General features: G+C 45.1%; 1 protein-coding gene across 1 annotated transcript in view; it reads left to right on the plus strand.

The window, feature by feature from the left end:
* The window catches only part of IntS2 (integrator complex subunit 2), a 59,289-nt gene that overhangs the window by 12,127 nt on the left and 27,325 nt on the right, over positions 1 to 19,837 (plus strand). Inside the window, exons 6-13 of the mRNA XM_075686029.1 lie at positions 1,010 to 1,192; positions 3,232 to 3,407; positions 4,097 to 4,294; positions 5,229 to 5,412; positions 5,765 to 5,887; positions 7,721 to 7,943; positions 17,538 to 17,662; positions 18,753 to 19,008. Coding sequence (XP_075542144.1) covers positions 1,010 to 1,192; positions 3,232 to 3,407; positions 4,097 to 4,294; positions 5,229 to 5,412; positions 5,765 to 5,887; positions 7,721 to 7,943; positions 17,538 to 17,662; positions 18,753 to 19,008 — 1,468 coding nt within the window. The remainder of the gene's footprint in view (positions 1 to 1,009; positions 1,193 to 3,231; positions 3,408 to 4,096; positions 4,295 to 5,228; positions 5,413 to 5,764; positions 5,888 to 7,720; positions 7,944 to 17,537; positions 17,663 to 18,752; positions 19,009 to 19,837) is intronic.

Raw genomic sequence — 19,837 nt, forward strand, 5'->3', positions numbered from 1 at the left:
CCGGATTGTCCAGAACTGCCTCGAGCAGCCCGGGATTGTTGGGGACGGATAATCCAAGAGGCCAACTATGGCACATGAGAGGCTCGGGAACCAGCATCAAGGGGCAAGAAATGTGTAATTGAATCCAGAGAGGACGCAGTGCAGCACAGGGGACAAAAGAGGAAAAGCAAAAGCCTTGGTTTTCCTAAGCGGATTGTTTGCATCATAAGGTGACGTAGCGGGAAGCACTTGTTCTGTTGCCTTCTTGCTTCTGTGTGAATTGTGCGCTAAATAAGGATTTTCCTCGACAAAAGTATAGCACAAAGTGCAGCTGCGTCCGACAGTTAGCGGTGTCCAACAGTTTGCTGGCTGTCACGGCCACTGCTTTGCACTTGGGACAGAACTGCAAATTTTTCCTAGCATGCATCTCTTTAAGCTGGCTCAAAAGAGATATGCACAATATATTAGGCTAGTGCAGCGTAGTATTACCCTTTTGAAACTCCTCTTGCACATTTGTTTGTTAGGGTGCTGCAGCTATGGCTTTTGTTGGTCTGTGGATTAACCCTGTGACGCCCAATGTTTAATTTACGACACCCTATGTTTGATTTCTCAATATATTTATTTAAGCATGGGAAACTTAACATGTAGCCTCTAATTGTATCTTTAATGTGTGGAACGAGTTTTCAGTTGGGACAGTTTGGCAAGCTAATTAGTCGTTATTAATATACTAATTGAGCTTTAGCCTAAATAATGTTTCATTGCTTTTCTCTCTCTCTCTCTCTCTCTCTCTCTCTCTTTCTTTTTTGTTTGTGTGTTTGTGCAAATGTACTCTCCGTGACCAGAAATAGAGTAAACAAACTGCTCCAATTTTCTTGATATAGAACCGTGTTTGTGTATACAGGGTCAAAATGGGAAGGTGTAGTTTTTAATACATAGTATACTTATTTCTGGCACTGCTTGTTCAAAGCTTTCCAGAAAATATTCTGTGAATGACCCAACCTTTGTGCTCTGCGTGGTTGGGCCCTCGCAGGTGGAGTTGTGCCGAATGCCCGGCCTGGCCGTCCTGCTGAGCCTGGACCACTGCCGCAGCACAGAGCAGAATGACGAGTTCACTTCAGCTGGAGAATTGGTGGCTTTCGTAAGCGGCCTGTTGCTGGGCAGTGACGACAAAGTTCGCACCTGGTTTGCCCAGTATGTGCGAAGTTGCCAGAAAGTGAGTAAAAAAAAGCAAGAGTTTTTTTGTTTGTTTTTTACTGCCTGAGGGGAAAAAAAAAAAGGAAGAGCACGTGAACTCATTGTGGCAGCCTGCAAGAAAGGTGACTGACAATGGCGGCCGCATGATGTCTTGTTGTTTTTTGTTGCACTTATACTCTGTTTCACATACAGTAAACAAGGCTACTAAGCCTAGAAAGACTTCTCTCAGTGCTCTCATTCAAAACCTTTCTCAATGCCTTCTTACTTGCTTTCTTTAGCAATTTGGATCAAACATTCTCTAAATGTGCTGTGTGCAATGTCTGAAAAACCTTACTTTCTTCAAAAACTGCCCTCCTAAGAAAGCAAACAGTCTCTGAAATTTCTGAGTGCTTACATTTGTGGTAGCACAGCAGTGAAATATGTGGCAGCACTTCAACATTGTTCTCTAGTCTTCCTGGCAACTCAGCGAGGCCCGTCCATAGCTCTCTGCACACTAGACAATAAAGGCAGATTAAGGGCACCTTCCAACAAACCACGGGGCCTATTTTATAGAGGCTACCTGGCTAACCAACATGCTTCATGGGATTGATCCCACATCAAAGGCATCAGGACCACGGTGTAACACAACCTCTTTGGGTGTGGACAGAGACTGCCTTGCAAGAAGGGCTGATAGTGTCCCCTGCTTTTTTGCAAAATGCTGCCGCAAGAAGACACTCTGATCATAGTTTTGTTGCCTGAGAAGCTGAACTGTTTACCTTGGGGAAATGTGCACTGTTACAGCATTGTTTTCTAACAAACTGCACTCAGCCACTTTGCTGAAACGCCAGGGCGCATGCGCGCAATGCTCAGCGGTACATCGGACCAAGGTTTGTACAAATCTGACCCTCGCTGTGCTGCCGAGTGGATTGACCACACCGTGACTGCACATTGTTTTTCCACATCTGCAGATTTGGTACGCTGTTGCCACACCTAAAGAAATATATCTCATACTGTGATCATGACCTGGTCAGTGATGTCTGACCTGGTAATGCAGTCGGCTCTCATTAAAATGGAACTGGTTGTAAAAAAACTAATGATTATCACAAAGTAACTGTGATTTCCCTTGAAACTCTGGCAGAAGTGCATTCATTTAAAATCTCACTTTAGTGAAGTCATAGTTTTCTACAGAATGAATATAATAAATATTTACTGGCCGTTACGCACTGATTAGGCTGAAATCTGGTGGTGCTCGTGGCCGCTAGTAACTTATCCAAATGCTGAGTCGGCGGCCAACGCCAGTGCTGCACCAGTGCCGCCTCGCTGCTGCAACACAGCAATGCAGCTGACACTAAATCTCTGCTGTGCTTTGTGCGCATGTCGTCGCCTCAGACGAAGCTGCATTGCCTTTGTTGCCATAATTGGCCACTCACTGTGAGAAATGATAACAGTGTCTTTTCGAGTGACCGGTTCCTGCAATAGTAGCAGTGCGATGACATCAAAGTCACGCCCAAGGTAATGCTCAAGGGAGGAAAGAATGATAGGCAAAACTGGATCGAGGCGAAGTACAGTCTCTGCCTTCTGTTTCTCGGCGATCATTCAGCTTACTTGTGTTTGGTGAACGTGCTGACAGAGTGCTGTAGGTCTGATGAGAGAGTTGCACAAATTTTTGGCTGCTGTGTAACATTACAGTGATGCTTTCTGTTTTTAAAGTGAGTAGCTTTCTTTGGCTCTTTCACCCGTGTTTCGTGGTTACTGGTTGGTGCTTGGACGTTCAAATTTCATTGCTGATACAAAGGAGCTGACGCTAATAGTACGTATGCTTGGCCTAACCAAGTTGCCTGGCGCGTCTGTTGCCTAACACTCTTTAAGGTGCGCGTGCTATCCAGCTGTACTACTGTACAGATGTGCTGTTTAATGGCTCTGCTCTCTATGGAATTATGCATAGACAAATACGTTGCATAAATACCATCATTGCAGTAAGTATATGCCTTCAAGCATACCAGCCCTTTAATAATGAAGCGTTCGGTTATTTGCTTACGTTGACAGTCATTATTGATGATTTCTGCGCAAATTTTTCAGAAAGGAGAATCTGGCAAGGGCAGCACCCTGCAGGCCCTGCGGGAGGAGCTGCTGTCACGGCTGCAGGGGCTGCTCCTGACCAGCCTCGAGCAGCATGACCTGCCCGACTGCCGGGTGGTGCAGGCCAATGCCCTTCTGCGCCTCTTCTGCGCCCTAAGAGGCATCGCTGCCCTCAAGTCAGTTGCGCCTTTTTTGTCGGCTTTTGCTTTGTAGTTTGATGTGGAGTTCTCAAATTGGGCCAGCTCCGAAGCTCCTCTTAAAGACTCTCGATTCCAACGTGCCTAGTTTAGTTGACTGGTGGAGACCTCGCCCCCCCCCCCCCCCAAGTCATCAACAAAACAAAATTTTGTCTCTGTGCATATTACCCTATGGTATACAGTAAAGTGCCGGGAATGGAGAATGCATAACCAAGGGTCCGACGAAAGCTTGTTTGGTTAGGTAACATGTCACAAAAAGTGAAAAAATCGGGTCACTGACCAACTGAAAAATTATTTGACGTACTGGAACACCTGTGAGTTGCTTGTTCACATCAAATGATAATTTTTCACTTGGTTGGCAACCTTAAATTTTCCTTTTTGCAAAATAGAGAATCCAACAGCGTTGGTTGAAAGTGCCTCTTTTGTTGCTTACTTCGCAACGAGATGATGGTGATGATGACGACCTTAGTATACTACAGCTATACATTGGAGGCGGTTATAGCTATGTTTAATTCTGGTTGGGGTCCACTATGGTTCCACAAAAATTCCAGCAAGAATTTCTTTATACATAATCTCGAGAGAGTGCGCGGCACTTGTCCGATAATATGATGCCAAGCCATATTGCCCTTGGTGCACGTGGTCGCACTGATTCGTGCCTCATGGTGCAGGTTCACAGAGGACGAGATAGTGGTGCTGATGCAGCTGCTGACGTCACACCCTCCCCCAAGCGCAGCGGGCATTCGATTTGTGTCCCTTGGGCTGTGCATGCTGCTGGCCTGCCCGTCCCTGGTCTCCAGCCAGGAGCACGAGCGCCAGGCCACCCAGTGGATACGCTGGCTCATGAAGGAGGAAAGCTACTTTGGCAGGTTGGGCTGCACTTGTGTCGTTGTTACGGAGTGAAACCTCAACTTACTTGACTTGATGGAACCTGAGAGTTATTGCATTAAACCGAGAACTTTTTTGTAAATCAAAAACCCTTAAAACACTCATGTGAAGAACATATTTGTTCGAGAGCAAGAAGAAATGCAGTTTTTATTTGTATACGCGCTTATCGTAGGCTAGTCCGCTGAGCGCGCCTTTTGTTTATGGGAGCAGCAAACCCCCTTAAATAGGCCAGTGGCGTCATTCATCTTAATTGAAATCTGACATACCAATATTTTCTCTTTGTCTTCCCCCAAAACTTTATTAAGCCAGATGAAATGTTGAGTTCACTTTGTTGCTTCAAGGATTGCAGTGCGTAAAGATTTGTGAACGCGTGTTGGAAAATAGAAAGCACATTGTTAAACTGAAAATTTCGTAAAATTGTGTTTCATAATATAGAGGTTTGACTGCACAGGCATTTCTCAAGCTGCAAGTTTTTTGCTGGCATTTTGCTTTGTCCAAGCTCTGTAATGTGTGTGTTTATATTTCTGAGCTCCAGGAAATTGAATGTCATCAAATAATATTAAAAAATGCGTTTTACTGCATGCCTTTCGTATATGCACATAATTATAATCAGCATCATTCAGTTAGCAACCACGTTTCAGATATAACTAGAGATTTTTACTCTTATTTTCTTCCAGTTTCACACTTCAAAACGCAGTAAGCACAACCTCCAGGTAACAGCTTTGCGGGAAAACCAGCTGTCGTTTTCTTAAGCATTGATTGTAGTGTTATTGTCCACAGTTATTCGATCTAATTCAAACAGATTATGTATGTTTGTCTAACCTCTATCAGATAAGTGAAAGCCAACTGGAGTGCCTCCTCTGTTATCACTGGAAGAACCGGTTTGAGACATTTATTCATTTATTTTGCTTGCAGGACAAGTGGTGTGAGTGCTTCCTTCGGAGAGATGTTGCTGCTGATAGCGATCCACTTCCACAGCAACCAGCTGACGCCCATAGCCGACCTGGTGTGCTCCACACTGGGCATGAAGATACCCATTCGACCTAACAGCCTGTCCAAGATGAAGACTATCTTTACTCAAGAGCTCTTCACGGACCAGGCGAGTTATTCAAGCTGCCCAGATTGGTGCATGGGTACAGTGATGTCGCAGGGTTTATGCAGGTTAATATGACAAGTTTATTAGGTCATCACAGGGATAACCTATAAAAAGAAAGTAGGAAAGAAAGGAGAACAAAATCTTTGAAGATATCTAAGAGTCTGATAAGATGCTGCAAATATGGCAGTGGCTGCAGTACGGATTTGTTCTGGACTGCTGGATTTTCTTGAGCATAGTTTGCTATAGTTTCACATTTTCTTTCTGCTAGAACCACCTTACCCGTAAGTGCCTTGTGCTCAGTATTATCGTGTGCTGCGTACTTTCCGACGATGTGTTTCTGTTTTGTCGTGCTCAGGTGGTCACAGCGCATGCAGTCAAAGTCGCTGTGACTCCGAACCTGAACGCCAACACTGCTGGCTTCCTTCCTGTCCACTGCATCTACCAGCTGCTCAAGAGCAGGGCATTCACCAAGCACAAGGCAAGTACAGCACATTGTGTGGTTTAATTTCAGAGTCATTCCCTTAGGTGAGTAGATTAAGGAGTGTAAAATGGCATAGTTGGCTGTGCCCAAAGATATGGTGGTGTACATTTCATGTGTCTTCGTGTTCTTGTCCTTTTCCTGCCATTGCATCAATATTAATGCAAATATATGTTAGCATGGCTATTTCCAAGTATGCATTCTGCGCTCGTAGAACATGCATGCTGTAGACTCTGTAGTCAGAGCAGCTACACACTACAGTGACTCGGTGGCTTCCGACTGCTGGGGAGAAGGTCATGGTTTTCGATTATTAGTTTTGGCAGCCGCATTCTGATATGGGCAGAATGCAAAAAACATTTGCGTATCTATATTTTTTGGACTTACATATTTTGGGACTAAAAACCCCAGGTGTTCGAAATTAGTCCAGGACCTTACACTGCAGCATCTCTCATAAATCCAGTAAGGCTATGGGATGCTAGACCCAATGAATCAATCAGTCACTAATCTGTGATTGAAAAAGCTCTGAGGGAAAGCCTAGTACACGTTTGCGCAGAAGGCTTGCCCGGAGTGGTGCATGGCATTGCTTACGCGAGGCAGTATTTCGCTAACTGGCTTGCTCGTTCAGTAATGGCACACACAAATATATACATATATACAATTGACACGAGTCAACTGTATGTATTTGTGAGCTGGGGGGGGGGACAGACAAACACAAATATATACAGTCGACTCCTGTTAATTGGACTCTTGTGAGACAGCAAGTCTTGGTCTAATTATCCAATAGGTTGGATTAATAGTCGGAAGTCTTCAACAGACTGTCAGTACAGTAATACAATAAAAACAAGATTTATCCATAAAGTAATGAGACTGCCTGCTGCATGACACTGCAATCGCCAGTAGCGTGTTCCCTTGAGGTGGGATTTGTGGTGGGAGTTGTAAGCTAAGTAACGCACCGGACGGCAGTCGCGTTTGGGCTATGACACAGTGAAGTTCAAGAGAACAAAGAAAGAAGAAAGCCCAAGAGAAGCCTGAAAGGTTACTGTCTTCAACGATTTTCCCGCCATAGCATGGGCTGTCACAGAGTCTCTGATTGAGGTTACGGCAGCTGACTTCCAAGGAGCCTTTGCTTCATGGGAACCACATTGGCAGCGATGTATTGATGCCCAAGGAAACTATTTTGGAGAATTTTAATAATATGTACTGATCGGTTCAATAAATTCTTTTTACCAGACCCAGTCTCATTACCTTACGGACAAACTCTGCCCATATGTCCTCAACACTATTGTTGGCACCGACAAAATACTCAAAAAAGACGTCGCCCAGGCTACAGTGCAAGTTGTCATCATCACTGGTGTGCAGGTTGCTGCCATCACTGCTGTGACCAAGGGAATCAGTTAGGTCGTGTGCTGAATTTCTTGTGTTTTCAGGCTTTCAGTAACTGCTTCACACAAGATTGGGTACCATGGAGTTGAACCTAAGCAACATGCTTTAGTGTTAAAACTAAATGAGTTTTCCTTCCATCACAAGTATTGTTTTTTGCCAGGACTTTCCAGTACATGCGAATTAAGCGGAACGTCGAATTAACAGAGGTTGAATTAATGGGAGTCGACTGCATGAGGAAAAGGGTTTGCCATTGAGTTCATTGCTGATCAGGGAAAAAAAATTATACGTTCCCATCCCGACTTGGGCGTCGCCTACGGTTTCAGCCCAAGGAGCTGCCCGCGTGGGATCTCCAACTGCTTAAAACTCCTCAGGACCTCAATAAAGTTCTTGACTGACTGACTTGCTGCAAATTTGAACGCACGCCAATGTTCTGTGTCATTGTGGCTGCAGGTGCGCATCAAGGACTGGGTGTTCAAGCAAATCTGTGCCAGTACGGCCCCTCTGCACCCAATCCTTCCGGCCTTGGTTGAGGTGTACGTCAACTCCGTCATTGTGCCCAGCTGCAAGAGCTCTGCCCAGGAGATGACCAATGAGCCGCTGTCTCAGGAAGAGATTGCATCTATGTTCGGCACTTCTCTTCAGGATGGCACGGGCCCCAATGGTGGCAAGCAAGGTATGTTTGTGTGTGTGTTGCACGTGCATGTGCCGTACCCGTTCCGCATGTGTATGTTTTGTGTGTGTATGTGTGTGGATGTTCCATCAGCGTTGATTGAAATGCAAACAGGAAATGACTTATCAGAACACCTGTTATGCATAATTACACGCAAGTGCATTGTGTGATCGATCAATAGCCAGTTTCTAAGCATGTGACTTAGTCTCAAGTGTATGTTTTCGAGGTCACATTAAGGCACTTTCGCAAATGGAAGTGAACTTGGAAACCGAACAACACATTGGAGCAGTTTCCGAATTGTTCGTGTTTGAATTTATCCTGAGAGTGGTACTACATGCATGTCTATCTTGGTGTGTTGCATGAAGTGTTGCACTGCTGGCTGTGGATGTCATTTAATATGGTGTGATTTGAGGGTGCCTACCAAAACTGAGTACAACTTCATTAGTTGTGCAGCTGCTATCTCAAATCAGCATGTATGCTTTACTAATAGCCTGCACCTGCCCACATTCTATGGGTGTGGTAGTAGTGAAAATTTTGAATTAAATACGAACTTTCTAAAGAGAAAGAAACGGACTTCGAATATTGAATTGATTATGGAATATTTTATCACTTCTAAACAAAGTAAAATATAAAAGCTCCTGTGTAGTTGGTTTGGCAACAAAAGCCATATTTACATTATTTTATACATATAATGTTGTATATAATGCACCCAATTTTTGTGGGCTTAAAATAAATAGATAAAAGTGCGTCTGAATGTAACATACACCTGAATTACCATATTTACTCGCATAAAATTGCACTTGCATAATGATCACACCCCTGAATTTTATCTTCAAAATTATATTTTTTTCCTTTCCCGTGTAATGATTGTACCCCGAACTTGCCACAGCGATATGTAGTTTGCCAAGCCTAGCTAATGATGATTACACTTACCATCTGTCGAATGCTGTCGAATGCTACGCAAACGACTCTTCCAAGACATACCAAGCAGTCTGCACGCACTGAACATTCTTAGGCAGATGTCCCATTTCATTCCTTTCATCACTTCCCGCACTTCCATGAAAAAAAAGCTACAACCAAACTTGCATTGGCTTTATTATTTGTAGGTTTTATTACAATTGTGGTCAACAGCAACAACAAAAAAGGCGCTTTTCGATTCTTCTCGTCTACGCTCGTGGGCATGCAACAAATCGCGAGCGGCAACGATAGTAGCCACGTTTACACCGATATGTTAGAAGTCGCTTGTAACACGCGACGACGCTTGTAACACAGCTAAGGTATTTGCCCACCCATAGCGGAAGCGTGCCATATTAAGATAGTAGCGAAGACAAATGCCGCAGTTTCCGCAGCGTGCCCTCCATGGGTTTCAGTCACTGGCAGCTAAGCGCACCCATCTCTGTTTCTGTCCCCTCAAAGTGGTCATGGCTACGTTATTGCCACAAACTTGCCCATAGTAACAATATTATTCATTACCGATATGGAAGAAACTGTTTCAATGCCCGTAATGTACTCACGAGAAGACAAAAAAATCATGTTCGGCTTGCACCGTCGGCCGCCATTTCGTTTTGCTGTCCTGCACTGATACAGCCCCAGCCACCTATTTGTTGACCCGTTGTCATCCCGCAGCAAACATGGGATGGGAAAAAAAAAATGTTTTCTTTTCGCGGGAAATTTAATCTGCGTAATGATCGCACCCCTGAATTTGCGTCAATTTTTTGGACGAAAAAGTGCGATCATTATGCGAGTAAATACGGTATAAAAGAAAAATGTAGCTTGTTCCCATGTTGGCGATAAAAAAAAGGAGACGTGCAGAATTTACCTTCACAGAAGGGAATCTTCTTTCGTTTTTAATTGAGCTGTCATAATGAAGGTGGTGTATCGTCGTCACCACTTGCATTTCGTTGGCCACAAATACCAACACACAAGACAGTATTCCTGAGCAATCACTTTTAGAGGTACTACATTCGAACCCACTTATAAGGATACCGGTTTTAACAATACAGTCGCCAACCGTTCATTCGGACCTCACAGGGACTGCTGAAATGTCCGAATAAACAGGTGTCCGAAAAAGCAGATTAAGAAGAAAAAAAAAAAGAAATCCTTTTATTTCCACGCACTTATTTGGGCTCTGCAGTAGGCTTGAAGAAATCGTGAATGCGCGCCGTTGCACGCTGTTCCGTTTACACGCAATCAGATAAGCCTGAATCTCGGAGGGTCATACGGTCACTATAGGTGGCTGAAAGCACAGTCACTGCTTGTACACGCTCCGCATGCGACGGCAGCGTAGCACATGGTGCATCATCTTTCGACTCAGAGTCATCGTCCAGCAGTGCAGCAGAAACCTAACGACTGATCCCGCCGTCGTCAGGTTCTGCGCATGTCAGTACAGCAGTGTCAGCACCTGTGAAACTGTCAAATGAGACGGTGTCCGGAATCGCAATGCAACCACTGCGCAGGTCTCAGCAGAACATTTTTCGCGAACATTCTGCGGAAGGTGACAAATCTTAGGCCTCCCGGCACCCGCTTGCCGGCATTCCCCAGTGCAGTCTCCGCGGGCACTGTCGGCGCCACTAGACACTTGACGCGATGTTTCTGTATGCTGCGTTGGATCACCGGAGCCTCGACACAACACACAGAGCAAACACCACCATACCGACACCAGTCGCACAAACGAAAGACGTGGTCTACTCGCAGCGTCGTCGCCGTCGTGCGCAAAGAAACAAATCAGCTGCTGGATTGTCTTGACATGGCTTACTAAGCTGAAATCGGAACTGCTGTAGAGCCACTCTATCGAACCAGGCAGAAACGATGATGATGAGCGGGGATTTGCAGTAGCACCATTTCGTGGGGCAGCAAGGAGACTCCGTTCGAAACAAAAATGGCATTCAGCAAGTCGAACCATGCACTGGTCAGAGTCGGTGCATGGTGCTCTCGATCGAGTCGGCTCAAGGAGTGTCCGAAAAATCAGACGAGGGGTTGCAAGGTGTCCGAACTTTCGGCAGTTGTTATAAATTATGGTCTATGGGGAGAATAGCGGTGCCGCGAAGCAGACCTAATAATCGAGCATGTCCGAATTTTTTGAGTCCGGAAAATCGGTCGGCGACTGTATATCGGTTATGACAACGAGAAGCTGCTGCGCCATCAACTTTTTGTATGTTTTCCATGGTGAAATAACCCACTTACTACAATGCCCCGATGCCACATTATCGGTTATAATGATGATGTCAGGCTGCTGGGTGTCCGAGTCAAAAGGCAGTAAAATGCGAAATCCTTGAAAAGAAAAAAAAAAAGGAAACGGGCAATTCGAGCCACTGCATGACGGGCTGCTGCTTCAACAGCCACCGTGCGCTAATTTTTCCAGCCGTCTCTGCGCGCCTCTCTCCCGTCGCCCTTCCACCCCTCTGAACACGCACAGGAAGCGCTCATAGCTCTAAGCCACCCCACTCTCCGAAACGCGAATGGATCGCGCCAGCTGCGCTGCTCGCAGATTGCTCACATGTTGCTCGCTGGCTTCTCATTCAGCGCAGTCATGGCGCTGTTCTGCAAACGGCGTAATCACTCACGTTCGTCTTTGTTGCTTGCGTCGAAATTGTTCCTGGCCCTGTGGTTTCTCAGCCTCGTTTGACCAACAGTTGGTTTGACTCGTCGCCGAAACGGAAGATGGCTGATGCACCCGCTGATCATCGGCAATGCACGACGTTGCGGGTGAAAAGAAAGCGCACGGCTATAGATTTGGAAACTAAGTGCTTCTAACCGATGAGGTGATCGTCGAGAATGTTTGCATCAGATAGCGACGGCGCCGCTGCCGGCGATGACGCGATATATCATGCAAGGCTGACGGGCATAGGGTTTTCTCATGCTAGCCAGTGAGAAGCACATGGTGAGGAGCTTGTGGCAAGCTCGCCTCAGCATTTCTTCTGGATTTCTCAAGCTGACTGGCTGCCGCAGCAACCGTCTCCCATTTTTTAAAGGGGCCACCAAAGCAATGCCCCGGCGGTGCTCGCATATCGCTTGTCGCCCGTTACCCCTCCTTGCAGTTATTATAGTAGTGCCATTCTTTAATGCCGACAGCTGTGGCTTGTTGCACGCGATTGGAGCGCCCAGGAAACAGTTAAACGAGTGAGCACAATAAGCAGCCGGATGAAGAAAGGTGGTGGGGAGGGGCACTGGCCTCCCCACCTTTGTAGTTTTCTCACATCAGCTCTGCCATACCCCTATTTTGATCTTTTTATGCAACCCGGATATAACAATGGAGTTTTCGTGGCACTTGAACATTGTTATAAGTGGTTTCGTCCCTATCATCACTTTCACAAGATTTTACATGACTCTTCATTAGCCTTTCTGAAATATAGGGCCAAGAGCATTCCTGGCACTCTGCGCAGATAGTGAGCTTGGCACAGCGTCAGAAACGCTGGCGGCCGTATAAGCCGACGCATCCGGTGTCCAGTCTCACAAAATCTCGCACAAGGTATGTTATCTTGCAAAGTGATTGTAGCTGAGCACTCAAGATGAACCCATGACAACCTTCAATAAAATGGGCTCTGCCAACACTTCCTGATAAGCAATGATGGTGGATTCGTGCAAATACGGTGGATTTGCCTAAAGCTGGAAAGAAAATCCATAGGCTGTCAAGGTGAGACATGCATATCTAACTGAAAACTGTGCATAAATGATTTCCTCTATGGGTTCACCCGCGAACTTGTCGGTCTGCGCAACAACTGCAGTTCTCTTGCAGCAGAACCGTTTGAAAGACTTTCCACTTGCATCAGTCCTTCCTCCTGTACACTTCAAAAATGTTTTTTTCCCCCTTAGTATTGGAACAAAAAGAATATTTGACAAGTTCTTATAGTGAACTCTCAGATCGATTAGAAATCGAATAGAGAGAACAATTCAATTCGCATTCGAAATTTCTGGTATTCGCGCACTCCTACCACATTTTCATTTGAATGATTTGGCCACTGGTGCCAATGCACTTCATCATGAGCAGAATGTTCGATTGGTGACGCCAGCATACATAGAGAAATGATAATGAAGAGCGAGAACATTCAAGGTGATAATAATTTCAGGTCGTATAGATAATAATTTCTAAAAGCAATAAGGAAATGGTTTACGTCTCCTGATAACCACTAACAAAGAAGCCTTGAACGGTGCCTGTGATGGGATGTTGGCTTATGACACTTGTCACATGTTTGCATGCCATATGATGCGAAGATAATGCTGATCAGACAATCAAATTTGTTCGTCACCAAAGGGTGCACAAAAGAATTTTGTGCCTTCACGACCGGATACCGCATCATTTACACAACACTAAAAGAAATAATTTAATTTTATGTAAAAGAAGACAAAATAATAGTTACGTTGACCATCTTGTGACAAGCACCCCAAATAGATTGTGAGAAAAAGAAAGAATTGTAAGACGCATCTTGCATTTTTTGTCAATCTGTAGATGTGATGCTGCAGCCTCTGACCAATTTTGCTAGGCTTAAATCTCTGGTAAACTAAACAGATTAAGAAACATTGTTTAGTATCTCATGGATTCACCAGACATCTGCTAATACAGTGGAATGTTATAATGAGTATGTATATTGCAAAGCAGTCATAAAATTTGATTGGTCATGCTTTATTTCACTGAGGTATTTTCCTGCTCTAGTGTCACAAAATGCTAGATCAAACACGATATTGGCTCTAGTGAAGTAAACTTCTTGCTCGAATATGGCTAAAATATGTGTATTCTGATTGCAAAGATGTCAGTTGACTGATTTTTCACACGCCTCGTTTTTCAGACCTGTGTGCTTATTCAGACTTGTTATGCCACTGCTACCTTACCCAAGAATTAACACATGATGGCACACAAAATTGCAGACATTGCACAGTGTGGTGCTCAATCATAACACAAACATGTTCTCTGCTGAGCTTCAGTGAAAAACTGTTCCATGTACGTGCATCACACAATCATCATCATGCAAATATCCTGGCACTCCCGCTGAACATGTCACACCTGGCAAATAATGGTTACTGTGGTCTTTTGTGTGATGGCTGCCTGCACTGTCATTGGAAACAATACGCAGTTGAACCTCGCAATAATGAGATTGGTGGGAACGCTAAAAAATTCGCTTTCGTGAGAATTTCGTTGTTGCGAAATGAGACAGCACAGATAGGTAATGCGTTGCAAAACATAAATTTACTGACGAAATTTCGTTAGCCTACTTTGGAAAGCTTGCAGAACTCGGCACTGTACGCAGAGCAACAGCGCTCCACGCACGCAGAAGCAGTTATCCAGCACACGCTGTCACCGGTAAACACGAACGCTTCCTTTGCAGAGCGCGAAAGTGATCATATCTTGTATACCCAAAGGAAGTCAATCGAGATTACGGCCCCTTAGCTGAAATTTATGTCCGACACCGAATCTCCACGTGATGCCTGTCAGGCGGCACCGAAACCAGCGTTCTTGACACAAGGAATGCATACTCCCGGACAATCACTCAATCACAGCGCGATGTGTGCCACTCCACGCTACGACCGCCATCTCGAGCGCCATAAACAATTCCATGTCGGTGGGACGTGTATTTGCTTGTTTTTGGTGCATTTTTCTCACTACGCACCGCATTAGCTGTGCAAAAACTGTCATCACGTGTCGGTATCAACATATGTGTCGCTTCAAACGGGCATCAATGAACAAGATGGCGGTGATGATGTGTTTCCGGCATGATCGCTTCAGACGCGGTCACTTCTGGCACTTGGTTGTTTTTGTGAACAAAAATGGTGGCACCCATGCAAGCGTAATGTGGTGGTATTTTACGCAATTAGTGCAAAGCAATAGCAGTTGAGCACATTTTGGAGCCTGCTCGCCTTGCGCGAGTAGGTGATATGTGGGGTTGCGTTCCGGCAAATTTAGTTGATGCAGGATTGTAGTATAGCAACATTTCGTTGCCGAGAGGTACAAAATGCATTGAATCCTATGGGTGTTCACCGGGGATACGAAAATATTTCCTTGCTGCGAAAATTTCATAGCCATGGGATTTCATTATCACGGGTTTTGACTGTAATTAAAGGGTATGCCGCAAATGAAATGTTTCGCTGTTGTTGTTCATACCTAGTGAGCACGTGAAAAGTACATGAGCAACTGTGCAAGGGGCCCTGAACGACCCCTAAGGCTTGATGAAATAACATAGTCCGTGCATAGCATGCACTACTTTGAACATCTCGGCCAAGTAAGTTTTGCTGTCGTACACGGTGTGTAGAGCTAGCACGTGGATTGCGAAGTCACTATATTCTCTCAAACTCTCTCTTTTGAACAGAAGGCCCTGTCCTCACACTCTTCTAGATGCTTTATTGTGTCATCGGATGATTTATTTCCTTGTTGTCTTACACGCCTGCAATTGGACGATAGCCGACATCATGCTGCGGTCGGCTACAGGACGTAAATACCGTGCCCTCTGTGGGGTGCCGCCATGAGTCCACTGGCTAAGCACACTGCTGCTCGCTGAGAACAACTGCATTCGGCTTATGTTTAGCGCATTGCAGGGACCAAACGAGAAAGTCGTGGCGCCTATGTTAACATACAAAATGAAATTTTTAATGCGTGCCACGGTGACATTTAGAAGCCGGAGCGCTATGGGCATGCCCCACTGTGCCATATAGCCTTTGAAATGCAAGGCATTGAAGAAGGAGCGTAAGCACAGCGGAGGCCGTGTTTGATTGCCAATAACTCTGCTTTTGCTGAATGCATTGAAGTACTCTTTGTGGTAAAGTATTTCTTAAATGGGGCCTACTTTCACTTCAAATGCCTTTCTCCACTTCGATAAAAAGTGGTTCAGGGCTCCTTTAAAGCAAAACCAAATGACTGGCGAGAATAATTCTGAGGGTTATGTTAGCTGGCGTGCATAAAGGTAATGGCCATTAAATTTGGCTCCATGGTGGCGCAGTCCGTATGTTTCCATTAGGCATCTTAATAATTTGTAACGTAATAAAATACTGTGCACGCTTGTAGACTTGTACCTGTGAATGTGCAGCAAAGCTTCCACTGGTTCTTAGAATGCACATTTCACTTTCGTGTTATGACCAATTCCCTTGAAAGAGAAATCAGCCAATTATTTTTTTGGATGTGACCAATGCCCGTAATTTTGCCAGCAAGCCTGAATTCCGGTCTACCAAACTTGTAGTATGGCTGACATAGTGAATTTGAAATTCCAATAGTTCAGTTTGCCAATATATCTTGAAAGGACAGTAACGAGAAATATAGAGTTGCGCTCGATTGTCAACTTTGAGTTATTGAATACCACAATGTTGCTCTTACTATGGGCCGAGGCTTAGTAAGTCAAGAAATAAAGAACAAAAGACAGGTGGCAACTGCACGTTTCAATTCCACCACTATATCCTAGTGGTGTCTTAGATATCAATGTCGTCTTAAGGCTAGTTAATAGATGCTTAATAAACAAGGAATACATTGCATTCTAATGGAACCAAAGACCCAACCCAGTGACTTTCAAGAACTTTTCTGCCCAAAAAGCGACCCACCGCGGCGATGGCTTAGCGGCTATGGCATTGTGCTGCTAAGCACGATGTCGCTGGAAAAAAATCCTGGCTGTGGCAGCCGCATTTCATTTGGGGCGAAATGCAAAAACGCCCGTGTCCCATGCATTGGGGGCACGTTAAAAATGTCCTGGTGGTCAAAATTAATGTAGAGTCCCGCACTGCGGCATGCCTCATTATCGAATCGTGATTTTGGCACGTAAAACCCTGAATTCAATTCAACTTAAAAAACAGCCCATACAGACAACATTGAAAAAAATATATATGTGTCGTGAAATCATTGACAATGATTGTCAATTTATGTGAATAGCCAAATGCTACAAGAAAGCTCCTCGATTTATTGAAGAAAAAATGCACTTCAAGGCGCATATTTCTTACAGCAAGGATATTTAGGTAGCGTTTACTGTTTCAGTGTTTAATTCCATAGGGAACAGAGCTGTTAACTGTCACACCTGCAGCAGTACTATAGATGGGCATCACATGCATCTCAAAGAGCTGTGATAGTGATTGGCGTTCGGCAGTGAACACACCTCGCAACTTGGTTTCGCAAGCACGCGTGCCCCTTTGCATCGAGAGGATGGCCACTGCTGTAGCTTAGTGGCAAAGTATTGCTCACGTAAAGCAAAAGATGCCAGGGGTTTGACTTCCATCACCTGCAAGTTGTCCTTTCATCTGCTTTCATTTCCCTCCTGCTTATTAATATTACATTTAAACAAAGTCTCAAATTTAATTTCCCCTATGCTTTCTCTGGCTTCATTTTCTCTTGGCTTCATGTGGTCATAACTAACAAAAATAGGAGCCCCGCAGCTTCCCTTATTCTTCTCTCTCAAGGTATTGCAATGGTGTACAGGCACGGCCGTATGGGCACGAAATTCAAAATAAGAAACTTTGCCTTTCATTTTCTCTGCTAATTACCAACCCTTTTCTGCCATAAAAAAATGGGGATGGGGTGTTGCAATGATAGTTCACCAGACGAAACTGATTTATGGTTGCCTTTTAGTCTTTCCTTAATATGATGTGCCTGTCCAATTCAATGTTATTTATTCCTTGTTACTTCCATTGCAGGTTCGAGCTCCCGAGATGCCAATGGTGACATGACGGTACCTCAGCTGCTGCTGCTGTACTACCTACTGCTATACGAGGACACCCGGCTCAACAACATGAAGGCGATTGTGTCCTCTGGTCGCAAGGTGTGTTTGATTCCCCGAGGTAGTGAAGCCTACGAGTATTTTTTTCTTGCGGCACTTGATAGGTGTAGTAGCCTTTATTTAAGCATGGGAATATAAAGGAATAACCTTCTTCAGGTGCCAATTAATGCTGTCCGTCAAAAATTTAGTTTCAACGCATTTCTTGCATCTTCAGAGTCATGTAATGCGTGCAGTTACGGAATAGTAAAGAATTTGCAGTTCTTCAGTGAGTTTTGCCAAGCTTACAGAATATGGACTCCATGTGAGTACTCTCTGCAGTAACATCAGATATGAGAACATCAAATATTTCATGTTTAGCATATTTGGAAAATATTTCTCCAGCCACTTGAAAGCTATTCCTGATGTCAAATATTGTGAAAAACAAGTAAACCCGTTGCATGACAGCATACTGACACTGGGAGTAAAACACCCAGCCATTTAAATTTCCAGTTTGTTTTACTAAAACGCTTTACGCATAGTATGGAGACTTGCAGCACTGGTCTAGTCTGAAATGTTCTAAGATGTATGAATCACATTTTAAACATTACTATATTCATCTGTGCTTTCGGTATTGGTGCACTATCTTGGCATGTACACTTGTGCACACAGCACCTGAAGCGGGCAATTAAGAAAAAAGGGATGGCACTCCTCTATTTAATTTAGATTTCAAGTAAGAAAAACCAAAGAACAAAAGCGATAGATCGCTGACCAATCACACGTGTGTGAGGCATTGTACAGTAAAACCTTGTTCATTCGAATTTCACGGGACTGAAAGAATGTCCGCATTAACCGAATGTTGATTTATTGAGGGCATCAAGAAATCAGGAGACTGTCAGGTTTATTAGGCCTAACTTGGGCTTTCCACACCTTACAACTTCCACACCGCCGCCCGCTACCGCGTACACACACACACCTGCTCACACATTACGGAGGGATGTCATCACAGCCTGCATCTTCCGCCACCATGCCCAGGAGGCACCACATACTCCACTCCTACTCCAGTGCAGAGTGGGGATGGGCGAGTTCTTTGTGTAATAGCCCTTAGGGCAAAATGTTCAAAATTTGCATTCATTCATTACGTCTGGCCGTGCAGGTGAAGCGGTACGGGGCCGAACTGCTGTCCCAGCTGCCCATCCGATATTTAGTGATGCGGGCACAACGGGAGGAACGCTATGCGGGCCTCTTCCCACCGCTGCTGCGCCTGCTGGCCTCGCATCATCCGCATCTCTGCATGGTGGACGATTGGCTCCGCGGCGAAAGTGCTGCTGCTGTCACCGCCCTGCCGCACCGTCGCTTTGGCCCACGGTTGGGGCCAAGGGCACCGTGCACTGTGCCCAGCCTTGCGCAGGGTTAGTTGGTCTCGCATCACCTTGCCTCTTTGCCACAATACCCGTTTTGTTGGCTCACTGGAAATGGCCTCGTGCTGCTGAGCAAGAGGTCATGGGTTTGATCGCTGGTCCCTGCAGCCACACCATGATGGGTGTGGGATGCAGAAACGCTCATGTGCTTAGATGTAGGTGCCTGTTAAAAGAACCCCAGGTAGAAACTAGCCCAGAGCCCCCCAATTGTGTTGTCCCTCATAGTCGATTGGGCTGCTTGGGGACGCCGTATGCCGTAATTTAAGTAAAACTGGCCGTGACATGCTTGTCCAACTATTCTCAGTTTATTATGGTAACTAAGAGGAGAGAGTTCAGTATGGTTATACGCACGAAGAAATTGGGCTGTCGCCACACATCTTAACCAGAAATTACAGTTTGAAATCACTGCCTCCAAGCTCCTCCCATTAATGGCGACCGCCGTTTCAGGATGGCTTGGGTGGCACCAAGAAGTGTGGGGCCATCACTGCGTTGTCTGCTCTCTGCAACATGCCAAGACCATGTTCATGCTACACCAGACTCCCTTTGCTCCACAGGCTGTGGCACCCAAGGGCACAGCAACGGTGCCACTGCTGCACTGTGACTGCAATTGTTTCACTCGTGCGAAAAAAAAGAGCACAAATGAGAGAACACCTGTAAAATCTGTCTTGGGCTTACTGCCAAGATGCACAGGTGAAAATGAAACCATGCGTATAGTACCACACACATTGACTGCACAACGCACTTCATTTCGTTGCCCGTCGGTGTTGCCAGACTGCCATACGGTTCAACTTCAATGTGAAAAACTTCAAATACGAATTGT

The sequence above is a fragment of the Dermacentor variabilis genome, chromosome 3, assembly GCF_050947875.1.
Source record: "Dermacentor variabilis isolate Ectoservices chromosome 3, ASM5094787v1, whole genome shotgun sequence".
NCBI lineage: Eukaryota > Metazoa > Arthropoda > Arachnida > Ixodida > Ixodidae > Dermacentor > Dermacentor variabilis.